At 39.7% G+C, this 16,858-nt stretch overlaps 1 protein-coding gene across 1 annotated transcript in view; it reads right to left on the minus strand.

Annotated features, from left to right (window-relative positions):
* The window catches only part of adgrb2 (adhesion G protein-coupled receptor B2), a 170,297-nt gene that overhangs the window by 95,534 nt on the left and 57,905 nt on the right, over nucleotides 1–16,858 (minus strand). The window contains exons 4-11 of the mRNA XM_039605297.1: nucleotides 13,958–14,122; nucleotides 13,409–13,573; nucleotides 11,999–12,100; nucleotides 7,594–7,700; nucleotides 5,641–5,835; nucleotides 5,079–5,147; nucleotides 4,485–4,593; nucleotides 2,978–3,124 (exon numbers count right to left, since the gene is read on the minus strand). Coding sequence (XP_039461231.1) covers nucleotides 2,978–3,124; nucleotides 4,485–4,593; nucleotides 5,079–5,147; nucleotides 5,641–5,835; nucleotides 7,594–7,700; nucleotides 11,999–12,100; nucleotides 13,409–13,573; nucleotides 13,958–14,122 — 1,059 coding nt within the window. The remainder of the gene's footprint in view (nucleotides 1–2,977; nucleotides 3,125–4,484; nucleotides 4,594–5,078; nucleotides 5,148–5,640; nucleotides 5,836–7,593; nucleotides 7,701–11,998; nucleotides 12,101–13,408; nucleotides 13,574–13,957; nucleotides 14,123–16,858) is intronic.

Consider the following 16,858-nt stretch of genomic DNA (forward strand, 5'->3'; position numbering starts at 1 on the left):
TGTATTTCCAGCTTGTAATTATAGGTGTCATGTTTTCTGCCTACTGGAAACTTGGTATGGGTTAGGTAACAAGGACACTGCCTGGATCAAGTATTTCCAGAAAGAACCACACTGAACTTTTGTGGAAAAAGGCTTTACTGGCAATTGTGCAGTGCAGTGATGAGCTACATTGGTTCAAAGTCCCAAAAATGCCCACAGGAAGCAGCTGCCTAGAATGGTTACCACTCTAATTCTGGCAAACAGTTGGCCAAGGAAAATGAGCAGAGCTAGTGTTTATTATTGGTTGGCATCACAAATTATAGCACCTTTCATACCTTTTTACATCTTTTAACTACTTTTTCTTGCCAAGCCACCGTGGGCCTATTCCTGTCAATTTTCAGCTGGAACAATGACATGTTCTCTGGATGAAAATTTTTACAAGTCTGCAAAATAATTTCCTGCAGATTGAACACTGGAATCATCTATTCAACTGTGTTCCCAAGTGTATAATTACTAATTCCCACTCCAAGTTTCTGTCAACTAAGGAAAAAGACCGCAAAGAGACCACCAGTTTCCTAAGATGCGCCGTCTCTATGAATACTCCTGACCTCTCTGTCTCTGTCTCTATCCGTCGTGTGTTTGTGATTTAGCCCCTCGTCTGTTTACTCTAATCTAGATAATTAAAGTATGACTTGTGTTCATAATAATCCATGGCACAACTCGCTACAGCAATGAGTTCATTGAGCTTGTCTGTAAATCCCTAATCCAGTTAGCGAAATGGCAGTTCCAGGCAAGTATTTGCTTTAATTCAAACCATATACAATGATATACTTTGTGTGTGTGACCACTTGTTGCTATATCTACAAAAGATGTACAGTTCGCAGTAAAGATGCCTGCATTTATGAGAAATATAGGTACATTTTTTAAATAAACTAAACATTTCCTAACATATCACAGTCTTTAAGAGAGTGTGGAAGTGTGTTTCTGAAGATGTCAACCGAGGTTAACAACTCAGGCGTCAGCCCCAATTGATGCCCAATGAATCACTGAATTTCCAGCTCTATCTCACACACTGAAAGGGAGAATCATGAGAAGGAAAACGGTATAGGAGGAGGCTGTTGAGTTAAAAGTTAACAACGCATAACCATGAGCATGAACCACCAATGGTGTATTTGAAATATGAAGCCATTGCTGACTTGTATGTTTGGATCGATGTGTGTGCATGTCTGCGAGACAGAGTGCGCTGCCTGTATGTGCGATGGCAAGAGAAAAAGAGACAGTGGAGAGAGAGAGGGAGAGTGGAAGTTTGTCACCTCGAAAATCAGTGAAGAACAGTCCCAGCCTCTGCCCACTGAAGCGATTCATGAACCTATCTATTGGCTGTGCGTGCGTGCGCTGGTGTGCGCACGTACTGACACAACGGTGCCAATAGGGCTTTATGAGCATGTTTAAGCTGTCCATCTGAGATAGGCTCTCATTACAGGGTAAATGAACCAAACAAACCGATAGCAATCAACTGAGGACCTCAACTCATGAACTGCCAATGGGAAGTGGCAGAGTTCCCACAGGGCAAAGAGTACTAATAATGTCCTAACTCATAAAGCTATATGCGGTTTGGATGAAACAATTTACCAAATAGTGTATGCTAAAATGGCAATTGCATGTACTGAATATCGCAGGGTAACTGTAATGCGGCTGGTCACTTTTATGGCACAATAAGCCCTGCAAGAGACAAAACATTCAACACGACAAACAATAAGGATAATGGACAAGAAAAAGAACAGGATTGGAGGAAAAAGGGCATAAAGTAAGGAAAGTAAGTTCGAAAAACACAACATGGAGTGCAAGCAAGGCGAAAACTTTGAAATGCAATGGCGTTAAACCGATCCAGCTTAAAACCTGGTATTCAACCTCTGAGATATCCGAATTCACTGTTCCATAAAAAAGCGCTAAATAGACTTGTAGAAGGCTAGATGCTAGGTGGTTTAGAATAAGCATAATACATGGTGCACAATAAGGCATCAGAGGTGACGTGCCCTGAGGTTAGTATACAGGATGTCTTGAGCGCCAATCAAAGAGAGTTTGTGCCATCAGTGCAAGTTAGAGGTCAGAGGAAGCTCTGCTCTCTTGGCCTGCAGTCTCTCTGAACTTTAATTTAGGTAGGGGACGGGGATGCCTGACAGAAAGTCTGCCAGTGTAATTTCCTGTGGGAAGCGACCTTTGCCTTTGTTCGTAGACGATAGCATCTGCCTCTGTATTTCTCATTTCTACTTCAAACCATTACTATTTAACATCATTTTTCTTTCTCCTTTACAAATTTAGCTTCTATCTATTCTGGGATCATCCATGCAGTTTCTCCTTCTTTTTTAACTCTCGCCATTTGTGTTTGCTTGAAACTGCAGGAAAAAAAATGTAGCTACGACTAAACGCAGTCAACATTCTTGCGCTGCTCAAAGTGAATGGATTTTGAAAATTGTATGAGACTCAATGCTCTCAAGAGGAAGCAACACACTTCTTCACAGATGAAAGACTGGCATCTTCTTGAGAAGCCCTCTAGGGCCTCTTTACAGTCCAAATCCTTCTCAGCACTACCCTTTAACGCCCCTGAGAAACCTATCTGCTTCAGTGAGAAACATCTCTGAGCATGAGAATTCACACAGGGGAACCTCTACTTGCCAAGCTGATCTGACCTTAGATTAGGAAACCATGAGTCGGTTCTTTTCATATATCTAAGATTTAAGAGAGTGAGCAAGAATTACAACTACAACGTATGTACTCTATGGTTAAGAATAGACTATGAAAGCCTTCCTAACCTTGTGTTTCCCATCTTTTGCAATTCTGAGTGCTGGCAGCAGCTTGTATGTACATAATAACCTTTTATAGAAAAAAGCCAAACAAAGAAATACATATGATCTTGTGTTTATGAGCTGAAACTGACAACCTAAAAATTTAGACCAACCCTGGTCAGTAGACAAACCACATTTCCTTTTTTTCTTACCTTCAGGTGGGATGGTGAAAACCTCTTTAGGGATGTAGAGCTTATCTTCTGCTGTTCGGGCCCAGTCCTTCATGCCCCTCCGGCCCTTCATGGGGAAGTTGATATCGCTGGAAACTGCTGACACTGGTTCTCTCTGAATGGTTACCACTGGACAAACAACATATGAAAACAAATCCTGCATGAAAACTCACTTAGGCATGACACTGGGAAAATAAACAAAGAGTGCTGGTGAAAAGACAAAAATCAGACAAAAACAATAAAGAAAACTTCACAAAAAAATACATTGTTAAAAGTCGACATGCTGGTCATGTGTTTAAATTCTGAATTATTGGGAACAGATTGAAATCCATACTTGGATACGAAAAAATCTAAATCATCAATCATGCATAGTAAAAATAAAACCCTCCCAACTGAATTCTAACTATGATGAAATACATTACTGTGCAAATGTCTTGAGCCATTTTGCTTCTACGGAGCAAGAATTCCTTGAAATACTCATTTTCACTCATTTTCAGCTCGGTCCTTTTACCTGAGCATATATAGAGGAACACTTATTTCTTATTTTATCAAAAATAAAAAGGTTACCTAACTCAAGAAATGAACCAGAGTTGTGTCTACACATAAAAGAGAACCCATTTTAAATTCTTTAGGCACTTTGTTACCAGCAGCCCAACATTTGTTCCAATTTCTGTAGCCGAATCTATGAAAAATGGCAGCAATAACACAGTTTGACTTTAATAAAATAGTACTTTTGCAACCAACAAGGTGATTCCCAAAAACCTATCTACCAAATGCTTGCTATTTCTCAGGATGAAGTGCCAAGTGTCCTAACTGGGTAAGTGGACTACAAAAGAAGAACTGACTGGCCTAAAAAATACTGGCAGCCACCAATGCTACCCCTCAGATTCCCAGTAGATGCTCCTCTAGTATAAATCTAAAAAACTATAAAAGCAATTATACACAAAATATATATAAATATCTTTGAAAGTCGATGTGTTGGTCATATGTAGTTAAATCCTGAATTATTGGAATTTTTAGAAACTTTTGGAAACTTTTCTGACAATCATAGGTGATTGTCAGAAAACCTTGAGGTCACTGGGATTCAAACTCATCTCAGAGTTTTAGTAGCTGCACCTATGGTATGAATTTCAAAATCCTTCGTCACCTCGGTCAAGTCATTGCATTCACAAACTTGGGTTTCCATGCAGCCTGCCCCCCTGTCAGGTCATGATACTACCCCATCAGTCTTTTACAGCTGAGGGGTAAAAACTATCTACAGAAACAATTACCAGTATCCGAAAGTCATGTCCTTCAAAAATAAGAAAAAAAAGGCCTGACACAGGACCTGAGAGATACATCTGGACCTTTGGTTGATTCATCAACTATATATGCTAAGCCGCTCAAGACTTTTGCGCAGTACTGTAAGTTGTCAAGATGTTTGTGTACAAAGAATCTTTTATCTGCTCCTGTGAAGCCGTGTGATCTGACAGCAATGAGTGACCCTTACTGAGGTTGTTGGTAACCACTAGAAAACTCTGAAAAGGCTTCTGGGCCTCTCCAATGAGGTGAATGAAATCTTCCAATATCTTCATCAGCAAAGCAGCACCGGGAGCGATCTGTGGACAGCACGATGATAGAAAGATGAACGGAAGGATGTCATAAGTGCAATTATAACCCACAGCCAACCATCTTCTGTGAGACACGTCTCAACCACTGATACCTTTTTACTCACTGCATTACCTGAACTACCGAATGTGTTCCTGGGCTGTAAATCATAATCACATGGTTTATAATATTATATTTGGCTTTTTTCTTAAAATGATTATATCCAGATGGCAAGCAAACACACTTCGCTGCAGGGGTACCACACTGGGTCACATACAAAGCTTGCACAAAGACACACAGGCCATTGTGCAACTTTTAAAACATTAACATTAGGTAGAATCAAACCCATTCTCCATCACCACACATAAACATTTACAAAAAGATCTATTTATGACACTTGGTGAAGCAGACAGTCAGTTGTGATGATACAGAGGTGCACAGAAGCGCACAAGGAGGACAAAAAGTACCGGACATTCACATAAATGCAGAGCCTTACCTGGTGAGCGTCCTCCCATTTTTCTAAATTTTCAATGTCCAACATGTGGCTGACAATCTGGAAGAATTTCTAGATAAAAAGAAATAAAAAAGGATGTGCTCAGTTGTTGAAGCCAGACCATCAGGCAGTTATTTCCTGGATATCAAATAACTACTGATAACCTCGCTGCGGTTAGCACTGCAGCAATACTGCCTCTTATTCTCGATCATGTCTGGTTCATTCTTTTGCTGTACACAGGCACATTGTAAGTCATAAATAATAACGTCTGTGAAATGATCGACTGAGACGGGAACATTTTGCTCGCTTTCAGGCACTGGAAAAAGAAAAATGCTGCTAAAAAAAAAAAAAAAAATCCGCCCTGTGAGGCCATAGCAACTGTGCAGCTGTAGTTAATTGTTATGCACACCCTGTGCAGTAGAAAGTGAAGCTGCGGATGGAATAAATTTTGTTGTAAGTGACTGTGTGTGTGTGTTTGTGTGAGATTTATTTATTTATTTATGTATTCATGTCATGGTTGGTGACTTTAGAGGGCTGCGGGCGAATGCCGAGAGGCTTTGCCTACCTGCACGTCGTCGGGAGCTGGGATGTAGGTTGCTCTTTTGAAGGTGTCCGTCACATTTCGCAGGATCTCCGTGGAAAAGAGAAGGTCGCCACTGTAGTAGCTCCTTCTCTGCAAGAGCTCCAGGAGACTCCGTACGATCTGAGACATGCCCTCCCCAGCCAGGGTCCTCTGACCCTTCGCGAGATGCTCTCGTAACTAAAATGCATTAAAAAAAAGGAGATTTTTAGAAGTGGTTTTTTTTTTCCTGTCTCATGATTACAGGTAAACCCTTTGCTGTTGCATATGGTGTTACTCAAACTACGTAGCAGGAAAACAGAAATAGCACACCCGAGATTGTGTTTTTGACAAAGAAATCACAGGAATGTTTTGGATATGAGCCGACGGGGATATTTCAAGACGGGAGTATATATGTACATGGTTGGATTTTTTCTTTTTTTGTGTATGTGTGTGTGTGTTTGCTTGTGCTTAAAATAGGCAAGCAAATCGAAGCCTAGCAGCACTTTCAGACAGAAACTGGATCTCATCACTTCAGAGAAAGAGATACAGAAAGATAGTCCGTGCGTGTGAGGCAAAGAGAAAGAGAGTGAGGGAGGGAGAGAAAGAAGCTGGGGGAACAGAACATCACAGCAATCACAGAAAATTAATTACTGACTCCTGGTATTAATGAAAGGTTGGAACAGAAGCTAACAGTGCAATCAGCTCTGTCATGCACGATCCCTGACCTCCATCTCCTTCCGCCATCATCGAGGAGATGGAAAAGGTTGAAGTTCACGGAGCAGGAAAACAGTTTCGCTGATGAACACATTCATTAGCTCTGTTCATTAATTGATAAGTGTGAGCACAAAGCTCTGGAAAAGCTAATTAGAGATAGCAGCGAGTCTTGGGTAAAAACACTCTGCAATTTTGAGTAAACTCTTTTTTAGGGTAGTTAAAGAGAGGTACATTATAGATAAAAAAAAAACAAAAACAAAGGAGAAGAACAGATAGAGAAGAACTTGAAAAACATGTTTCACTAAGCAGATGAAGCAACTCGAGTGCATCTGGAAAGTATTCACAGCGCTTCACTTGTTCCACATTTTGTCATATTACAGCATTATTCCATTAAACTCATTTTGTCCCTTAAAAATCTACACACAATACCCCATAACACCAAAGTGAAAAAAAGTTTGCTTGAAATTCTTGCAAATTTATTAGAAATAAAAAACTAAAATATGACATACGTATTCATACCCTTTTCCCAATACTTAATAATTACAGCTTTAGGTCTTTTAGAGTATCACCTTTCCCTCTACCCTGACTAGTCTTTCTGTTCCTGCTGCTGAAAAACAACCCCACAGCATGATGCTACCACCACCATGCTTCATTGTAGGAAAGTTGTTGACTTGGTGATGAGCAGTGCCTGGTTTTCTTCAGATATGATGCTTTCAATCTTTGTTTATCAGACCAGAGAATGCACTGACATGCACTGCCAACTATGGGACGTTACACAGACACGTGTAAGCCTTTTCAAATCAAGTCCAACTGAATTTACCACAGATGGACTCCAATCAAGTTGCAGAAACATCTGACAGACGATCAGTGGAAACAGGATCCTCAATTTTGAGTGTAAGGCAAAGTCTGTGAATACTTCTGAACTTTTGCTGTTTTTGTTTTTATTTTTAGTGAATTTCCCAAAAAGATTCAAGCAGAATTTTTTCACTTTGTCATTATGGGGTACTGTGCAGAATTTTGAAGTGAAAAAATGAATGTAATCCAGTGTGGAATAAGGCTGTAACATGGCAAAATGCAAAACAAATGAAGTGCTCTGAATACTTTCCGGATGCACTGTAACTGGCTTAAATGGTGGAGATTGGATGAATATATCTTTTTAGCTTTTTTCTTTTTCTTGTCCATCATAAAAAAAAATCAATTTATCAATTGTGCGTTTTATTGTACTCATTTGACATTACTTACAGATAAATGTAAATATCTATATTCAAGTGAGACGCATCTGGCGAAGCTCGGAGGACCCCAGAAAGCAACTCCATTATTGTCCAGCATACAACGACGACTAGCAGATCCTAGAAAGAGATGAGAGAGATGCACGTGGTTAATACAGGATGCAACAAACACCAAACATTATCTACACCATACTCTGAATGTGGTATGGTGTTCAAACTTCCAAAAACCAATATGGCCACAAAACACATAAATATGTTATTTGTATTCTGACGCCGAGAAGTAGGCCCATTCATCACACGGACAGGAGTAATACAGAGGGCGTCTGCTCAATGTATTTTAATAGCTATACGGAAATATCAGAATGCATAATATTGCTACTAATGAAAAAGCTAAAACCCAAGGTCACGTCTATTCATATGCTGGAGTGAAATATTATGCAGGATTGTAAAAACTACAAAATATTTTGTTTGTAGCAGTATTTGGCAATTTACACCTTCAAGGCAAACTAGTGAAAGCTGCCAAAGTACCTTTTGAAAAATAAATATAAACAAGTCCTTTATGCCCTCTTTTTTTTTGTTATTGCCATGGTAACTGAGATAAGTTAAAGAATGTTAATTTGATCTTAAATAAGACTATTATATTTAATTAAGGCTCAGTGTTAGCGGACTAACTCGTTCAGACGTGTTTTGCCGACCCTAAAAAGATGTGGAAACACGTCTTTATGTAGCAGACCTCTCGAACCACACCTGCACTTGACTTGCACGTATCAAAGTTTGTACTCCTCTTTGGCGACAATCGGGCAACTCTCAGTTTAGACTGAAATAACAGTGATATGGTTTGACTGCATTCAAGTGAGACATGAGTGCTGTATAAATTAAAGGCACATGCTGGATAACGTGTGTGTGAAAAATGTTACGACTGCCTTTTTCTATCAAAACTCAAAAGAGCAATGCCATTTATTATTGCTGAGGCATAAATACACCCACTAGAGCAAATTTATTTCAAACACAAGGATGCTAGCAGAGCAATTTATTCTGATTAGCCTATAATCTTGTCTATTTTACCATCTTTTTCATATGATTGTCATTCTGTTGCAGTGAATTTGCCAGACACTTGACACCTGACAGTCAACTGTTCCTTTAAAAAGAGTTGCCTGCACTAAAGGCCTGTTGAAGTTAAAAGCCCACTGGTTTGCAACTGAACAACTGACCAAACAAATCACAAGAGCACAAGTTGTTCCTCCCTTGTGCTTTTGTTGGACATATTCACCTACATACACATTGTTATCTTCATGTCATCTAATGTTAATAATCTTCCCAACTACTATGCTGTCTATCAGCTGGAGTTTATGGGATCGGTGTCAACTGCAGCGGATTTTTGGGAATATAGCCAACTTTAATCATTTATGTGAACTAGTCCTTTAAATAGTCCAGCTGTCCCACTTAGTATTTAATAATGAAAAAAGATCCAACTTTTTAGTTATATTATAGTACACATTACTCCCTTCAAACGTCCTCTTTTCTCTTATATTGAATAAGGAAAACAAATAAAATCACTCTGCTTTAAGTCTGCCTTAACCATATTAAAGTCTGTATTTACATAATTTCCTCAGGGATTAATATAATATTCTGATTCTCATGATTCACAGACACCTGTATGCATGAAGTGATTTATGATGTTTCATTAGTGTACATATATATACAGCTTGTACTTTATGTATTCATTGCTCTGTTGATGGATAAGATTGGTACACTGTTTCAAGTGCTTTAAGACGTCAGCGTGGCTAGAAAAACATCGTATGAACGTGCGTACAAAACATCACATCATACTATAGAAACCTCTGAGATGGTACAATCTTCAGTCTTTGGTCCAGGTGGTTCAGACCTCTGTTTAGAATCACTCCAAGTACAAACCACTTTAGGTCTGCCTCATTTCATTAGGTTTTGCATTGTTTAATGCTGCTTTAAGCCTACACTGACCTCAATTTAACTGAAGAGGACCTCCTTCAAAGAACTGCAAAGTTTGCAGATTATTTTTTCTAGAACATGAATTCTGACAAATCGTTTAACCTGGAGAGAGCTGAACCCTAGAGTTTCATCAGCAGTGAGCTGGTGCAAAGATCCTTTCTTTCTGCGGTGAAGGATCTGCTCATCTAGCTGTGGCTCAACCAACTGGGCAACGCATCACAGCTTGACCAGCAACAACCGCTAAATCTGAGTGTGCTCATTTGTGCAGTAACTCTGAAGACCCAGAAGAAAGCTCGCTTCTCTTCCCTGTAACACCTGCAAAGCTGTGACACATATCAAGAGCAGCTTGATGAAAAATCTGGAACATCAATATGAGCAAAGAAGCAGCTGATCAGAAAAGAAAAACGAGGAACACAGGAGCTTCATCACTCGCCATCGACATTGTCCTTATCAAAAACATGACAGAGGACGCAGGACAATTCACTCCCTCCCAGTGTTGATGGAGGATTGGTTTCCCCCTGAGCACGTCAAGGAGCAGATGTTTGAGCTGTATGAATCCTGGACTAGAAAGACGTCAGATGTCTTCCAGAAAGCTTTACCAATAATCAGAGGACCAGATCCAGGATTATCAGCAGTGTATCTCAGAGCCTCATCCAGCCATTTGGGATATTGAGTGTTCTTTATTTCTGACTTAGGAGAAAAACGTAAATGCTGCTCTGACCCCTGAAAAGAGTCTGGATATCTGGTATGACATTGGAGATCAGAGACTTGTCTCCAATAAAGAAGACCTCAAAGCTGAAATTCAAAGCCTTAAACTGACTCAGTATTAGCCTCTCCATCCTGTGAAGCCAGATCTGATCGCAGGCAGAACTCAGGCTGACATCTGGTTGAGGAGAACTGTCCTGATGACAGATGTTCAAGGCGCTTTGATTGACTGTAGCCACAATTATTCTGTAAATGAGCCCTTTTTTATTAGTCTAATAATGGTTTTGTGACAGCTCATCTGTGTTTATTTGTAAAATGATCAAATATGACTTACCAATCCCCTTACTTCGCATCATGATGCACACAACTGCCTTACAAACAGGTCTGTGTAAACCCGGTCAATCAAGAAGATGAGCTATTTTGACTTATAGACATGTGCTGATGGTGAATTTGGAGCAAGCCAGATGTTAAGACTAAAAATACAGGTTAACCTTTTTTTTTCTTTTTTTTTTTTAAATCACAAAGAGCTGACTTTGAAGTTTCTCCTTATTTTTCCATGACATTTCTCCAGGCAGTGAGCAACCTTGAGAAAGGAGGTAAAAGCATGTGTCTCATACCACATGTATAGAGAGTTGCCAGCCCTGTGTTACAGTATGAGCTTTAGCAGGTATTGCTTTGACTGTAGCTCTGCCTTTCCTAATCAGGGTGTGCTACTGTACGTACATGGGGCTCACAAACTTCCAAAGTTAATCATCCCAGAGATTTTTTTCCATTAAGTAGCCAGTCTCTGTTCTTCTGCTGCAACTCTACCATTGCTAAAAACCACATGCCCACATGTTCGTGATGCTAACAAACGTCTGTTGCTCCTACTGGAGATTTCTTTAGGCTTCTCGCTTGGACATTTTTGTAACAGTTGTGGTACTTGTGGTACTCGTGAAGAAAGTTGTGATTGCAATATGCTTTTTTTTTTTTTTTTTTTTCCTTGTCACGGTGCAGCTTGGCAGCCTGTTCCACAGCTCCCGAATCTTAACCAGCTCGTATTAACAGTTCTACTGCCTGGACTGAGCCATGTAATCCTGGTGAAGCTACAGAGGAAATGACAGTGGTTTTATTGGTGATTGGGCAATAATGAGGACAAGCTATGTGATCTGATTTGAGCCCTTGACGTGCCACACTCAAACTTCCCAGACCACAGCGTGACCGTACCTCACTTCAGGACTTTTTAGGTGGACAGGAATGTTATTCTGAGCTGAGATGAAACGTGGGGGCATTGCACCAGTTGTGATTGAAATGTGGTGTAATCCCACACATGTTGGTGCAAGGAGGTGTTTCTGAATTGCTTTCTCTTGGATTATTGTCACTGTTCTGTTTTAATCCGGTTTAAATCAACACACTGTCTGGATTCCTCCATCACCTGATGAAGAGGTCATCCAAATGACTGTGGATGGTTTTGACTGGCTATGGATAATTAATGGATCTTGACCACCCACTGCACCACATACTAGACATGCAGCTGAACACGTACTCATCTGTTCCAACTCTGCTGCCACAAGGACAGACACGTGAAATCTTTACCACCTCATCTCTATACAACATTTATCTTAACCTGTTTGTTTTATAATATTTGGATTTTATTGTACTGAATCACTTTTTTCACTGTTTTGGTTGCTGTGACATAATTTCACAACATTTCTTCTTCTTTGAGCTGAGTGCTTTATTAGCTAAAAGCATGCAATGTGACTGACCAGTAGCATTCGTTGGACATTTGTTGTAGACAGTTTCTCCAGCTGAGGCTCTCTTCCATGACATCGAGAGGAGGTGCTCGTCTTTGCATATCTCATGAGGCGCTATAGAAGAAGGTGAGAAAAACATAGAAAAAAAGCGAAATGAAGTAAAGCCTAGTAGGAGAACAGAAAAAGAAAAATCACCACGTGCACAAACACGCACTCGCACGCACACACACACCGAACCAGAAGAAATAAAAAAAAGGGAGACAGACAGAAGCAAAGCACAAAAAAACACGATTCAAATCAATGTTCTCCTGCAGCAGCTCCCAATCTTATTCCCTTGTACATTCTCAGAGCTCTCTGTCAGTGTCATTGCCTCAGTACAGTATCTCATTCCCTCTTCATCTTACCCCCTCTTTTTATTCATCTGTTTTCCACCCCTCCCTCTCTTTCATAACCATGATGAAAAAACAGGCGGGGGGAGGGGGAGCTGGGTGCTCTGAAGATATTCCGAGGGGGCACACTAGGGTTGGCAGAGGCAGATGCAAAGAGATGAAGAGGGACGGAGAGCGCAGAGCGAAGAAGGAGAAAATATGTGATGTTCCCCCTGCAATGCCAACAGACAAGATCCTCGTCTAGTGTAAAAGAAGCTTTAGAGCTACTAAAAACAAAGAGGTCATGATGGAGGCTCCACTCAAAAGTTTAACATTTGCAACCCGTCAAGTCTCAGTGCTAACACAAGTGACACTGAAAATATACTTGCATATATATATATATATATATATCTATATGTATATACATATAGATATATATACACCAATACACACACACACACACACACAGCTTCAGTCAGTACTCATACTTATTAAAAACCATAGTGTTTCCTGCAATGGCTGACACTGACAAATGGCACCAAGCGGACCACTGAACATCCTGCCCTCCACCAGGGAGAGAAACATAGAAGGAAATAAAGCAAGTGAGAGACAAAGAGTAAGGGAGATTAGTGCTTTGAAAAAAATGTTAAAGAGGAGAGATATAAGGAGAAAGCAAATAACTCACAGATAAACAGAGAGGATAAAAAGAAGGCAATACAAGGGAAAAATGCAAAATCAATGAATAGGTAAAGACGGACGGGTATGTGAACTGACATGAAGACAGGCAAGGGACAGAAAAAGATGTGAAGAGCTCTAAAAGTGCGGAGGTAGCCTTTGGGTATGCTGTTAATCTCTTGGAATTGCTTCCATTCTGCTAGATAGGTAGTGTGCAAGTGCAATTTTGGCACACACGCACATTCTTTTAAACTTCAAAAATACCACGAAATCCTCGTAAAAACAAAGGAAAAATGTGAAAGACAAAAACTAGGGCATGAAAAGGTTATACAGATTATACTGAAGCCCTCTGTCTGTAACACACACTCAAGCTACTGACCAGGGCACTTTTTCTCATTACACGACCGGACCTCCTCTCCCAAGCCATCACAGGGGTAGCCTTGCAATCCAGTGCCCTCGCACATCCTGATGCGTCGCTGCCATCCAGAGTCACACGTCTTGCTGCAGAGACTCCAGTGGTTCCAGCTGCCCCAGTTACCTCCACCTAGTGCAAGAGGAAGAGCACCACCAGTGAAGATGGAAATACCGGAATGCATGGCAAAAGGAAAAAAAAAGAAAAATAAATGACAGTTATGGATGAAGTAGTAAATTTAACTTAGAAGTCTAAAGCTTTTTTATTAGTGTGAAAAATTAAGTCAATACGAGCCCATTCTCGGGCCCAGGCTCATTAAAACACCCTAGTATTTTTGTTCTCTGGGGCCCCTGTCGAAACAGACTCATAAGCCAAATTAGGTCCCAACCCAATAATTACTCATGTGTGGAATATGAATCAGAAAAACAACCATGCGGATGCCTTTAGATAATGCATGTTCTGTGTTTGCATAATGCCATCTGAGAGCATGTGACTGTGAATACTAATTTGTGTTACCGGAGCACGAAGGGTTGGTGCATTCTCTGCTCTCCTGATGGGGGCCTTTGCATTCAGCCCAGCCGTGCACCGATGGGCTACAGCGCCTCTGCCTCTGCTCGGTCCCTGTGTTACAAGTCACACTGCATTTCGACCAAGGCCCCCACTCTGACCACTGGCCCTCCACTGGAGCGGGAGACAGATCCGAGAAGACAAAGACACACGGGAGCATGCACGAGGGTGAAGGGATGAAGATTTTTAAAAAGGAATCAGAAATGAAAAAAAAAAAGTGATGGAAAAAAAAGACAATGATTGTAAGCAGAAAGGAAGGTACAGAGGAAGAGAGGAAGGAAAAAGACAAGGCAGAGAAAGTGAGCACGCTGAATAGAATATACAACGAGTTAGGCTGAACAGCAAATAAATTACAGAAGCTATTTGGCTTCCCATAAATAGCAACAAACAAACACAGTGCACCTCCCATTTTAATGGACATTTTAAATATTTCAATCTGTTACAAAAAACCCCAAAAAAGCTGATTGCAATTTCTTACACGCTTTGTTTTAAAAGAGTTCACGCAAAGTGCATTCGGTTGGATTTTCACCCACAGTATTATTATTAAAAAGAGAATGCATTCCTACTATTGACTGGTGTTTGTGCAGAAACAGATAGAAATAATAATAATTCAAACACAATGAAGTACCGCCTGTCAGACAGCTTAACCGAAGCCTGACGACATGCATCGATGTAATCAAAGCCTCTGCTGTCCATTCTAATGGGTGCTAGAAAAGGAAGTGTTGCTTGGGAGTAATTGAGTTGTCAGATGAAATATTCAAATAAAATAAAATGACATTAACCAAACCCAAAACAAGCAGATAAGATTTTTTTGGCACGTTATCGTCTTCAAAGCGAGATATAGATTCGACTTTGAAGATCTGTGAAAAAATAAATAAATAAAACACTTTTTTTGATTAGAAATCTTTGTAATAAAGCGAAAAAGAACTGACAGAGGACCCAATTACTAGCCTGTAGCCATGTTCCTTTATGTTTCCGAATGCAGAGACACTTGTCAAAGCGCTACAATTTCAGAAACTTCAATCACAAAAGCAGCTGCCAAAATCTTCTCTGACAATATGCTAGTTTTTAGCTGTTTAACAAAAGGTTGTGTCTAACTGTATTATTACTGCAGTTAAATTGGCCTAAACAGATAATATCTGGGCATTTGTTTTACCTGCAGCAGCAGCATGAAAGAGCCAATTTAACTAGGTTTTTATTGTTACACTGTCACATTAATTCTGTTTGGTTTACGCAGCATTTAATTGCACGGAATAGTCAATTGCTATTTTCTAAACAAATGCTTTACCACTTCTTTCACACAAGCACACACAATCCTGAAAAACAATAATTGAAATGGAGTAATAAATCAATGCCTCCTTTGGTTGGCGACAGTGTCACTTATGTAAAAACAATAATGTGTTGCCTCCAGCTGGAATTATTGAAGGACCTGAGCTGTGCTTTTGCACAAATTTGAATTCTTAATGATGTGTAATGATTTAACTGCTGCCTGCTAAAACTGTCACATTAATTGGTTTTTTGAGACAATTTTGGACACTAAAATAAACCGTTAAGGCTAAACTGACATTATCAGCTAAGAAATTAGATAAAGAGTACGCGCTATCAAACAAGGCGGTATTTACACATCCAGGAGACAGACAGTCGCATTAGTATTCGTACTGAGGTGGCGTTTCTGACCACATAACTAAATCTAATATTTTCTTTTAGCTCTGTTTTGCTCCCTACAGATTACATAAGGATACAGAATAAAACACGGTCCCAAGCGACCACATTTAGCCCTGGGAAAGTACACTCCATAGCTTTTTCAGAGCTCTTCTGACTAAACTGCACCAATGCTTATTAGTATGTAGAAAATGAAAAAGTACCTTTAAAATATATCATATTTCATGACAGATTTAGTCAGCTCTAATAAAACATTATACATTATAGTTCGAGTTTGTTTGGTCAGCATTAGTTAACTCTGGTTAACAGGGGCCAATAAATAATTCAAGAATGAGAAGGCCCCAAACTCAAGACGGTTAAACCAGTATTTTGTCTAAGAGAAAAGTTAACAAAGACCTTTTTTAAATTCCATCTTTAGGCACTTTTTTACTAGCAGCATGTCACAATAGCATAAAATCTATAAAAAATGCCAAAGATAACATTTTTGCACCAGCAGGGCGATTCAGTAGTTATATGAAAACATACATATCTTGGTATGGTCTAAGGAGCTTGGAAAGAAATGGAACACTTGGAACACTTTACGCTCTGCTTCGGCGTAAAGTCCAATTCACCATTAACTTTTTATAATTATTTGAACATTACAAGCTCCTTAGTCCACGACGACCTGGATGACTGAGAACCTTCACAGACATATCTCGGTATGGTGTGCAGGGTCCCTGAAAACAATGAGATACACTGAATTTCACCAGAACTGGACTAAAAATCAATGGTCTTATAGAATGATGAATCAAAATTATTATTTTTTTTTTTTAATTTAGTTCACTGTCAATACATTTAGGATGATGGGAGAAACGGGAGCACTGATTATCTACAACCATGTTTAAAACACAGTGGCAACTTGTAATCTTGTATAAAAAAGCTGATGGAATTAGGAAAGCAGAAAAGTATGGTCAGATTTTGAACCACCATCAACTATTCCTGGATCCTACCTAAAGAAATTACAAGAACACTTGGCTAACAGAGTTCAGGCCGTACTGAATAATAAAGGTTGCCATGCAAAATGCTGACTTTCAAGCTTATTATAATTGTACAAACTCTGTTTGTTCCATGTATTTTTGTACACGCTTCAATAAATTGCTCCACATATTTCTCATTCTCCTAACAAAATACAAAGAAATGGCTCACTGT

Source organism: Oreochromis aureus, linkage group 22 (genome assembly GCF_013358895.1).
Source record: "Oreochromis aureus strain Israel breed Guangdong linkage group 22, ZZ_aureus, whole genome shotgun sequence".
In the NCBI taxonomy this organism is placed as follows: domain Eukaryota; kingdom Metazoa; phylum Chordata; class Actinopteri; order Cichliformes; family Cichlidae; genus Oreochromis; species Oreochromis aureus.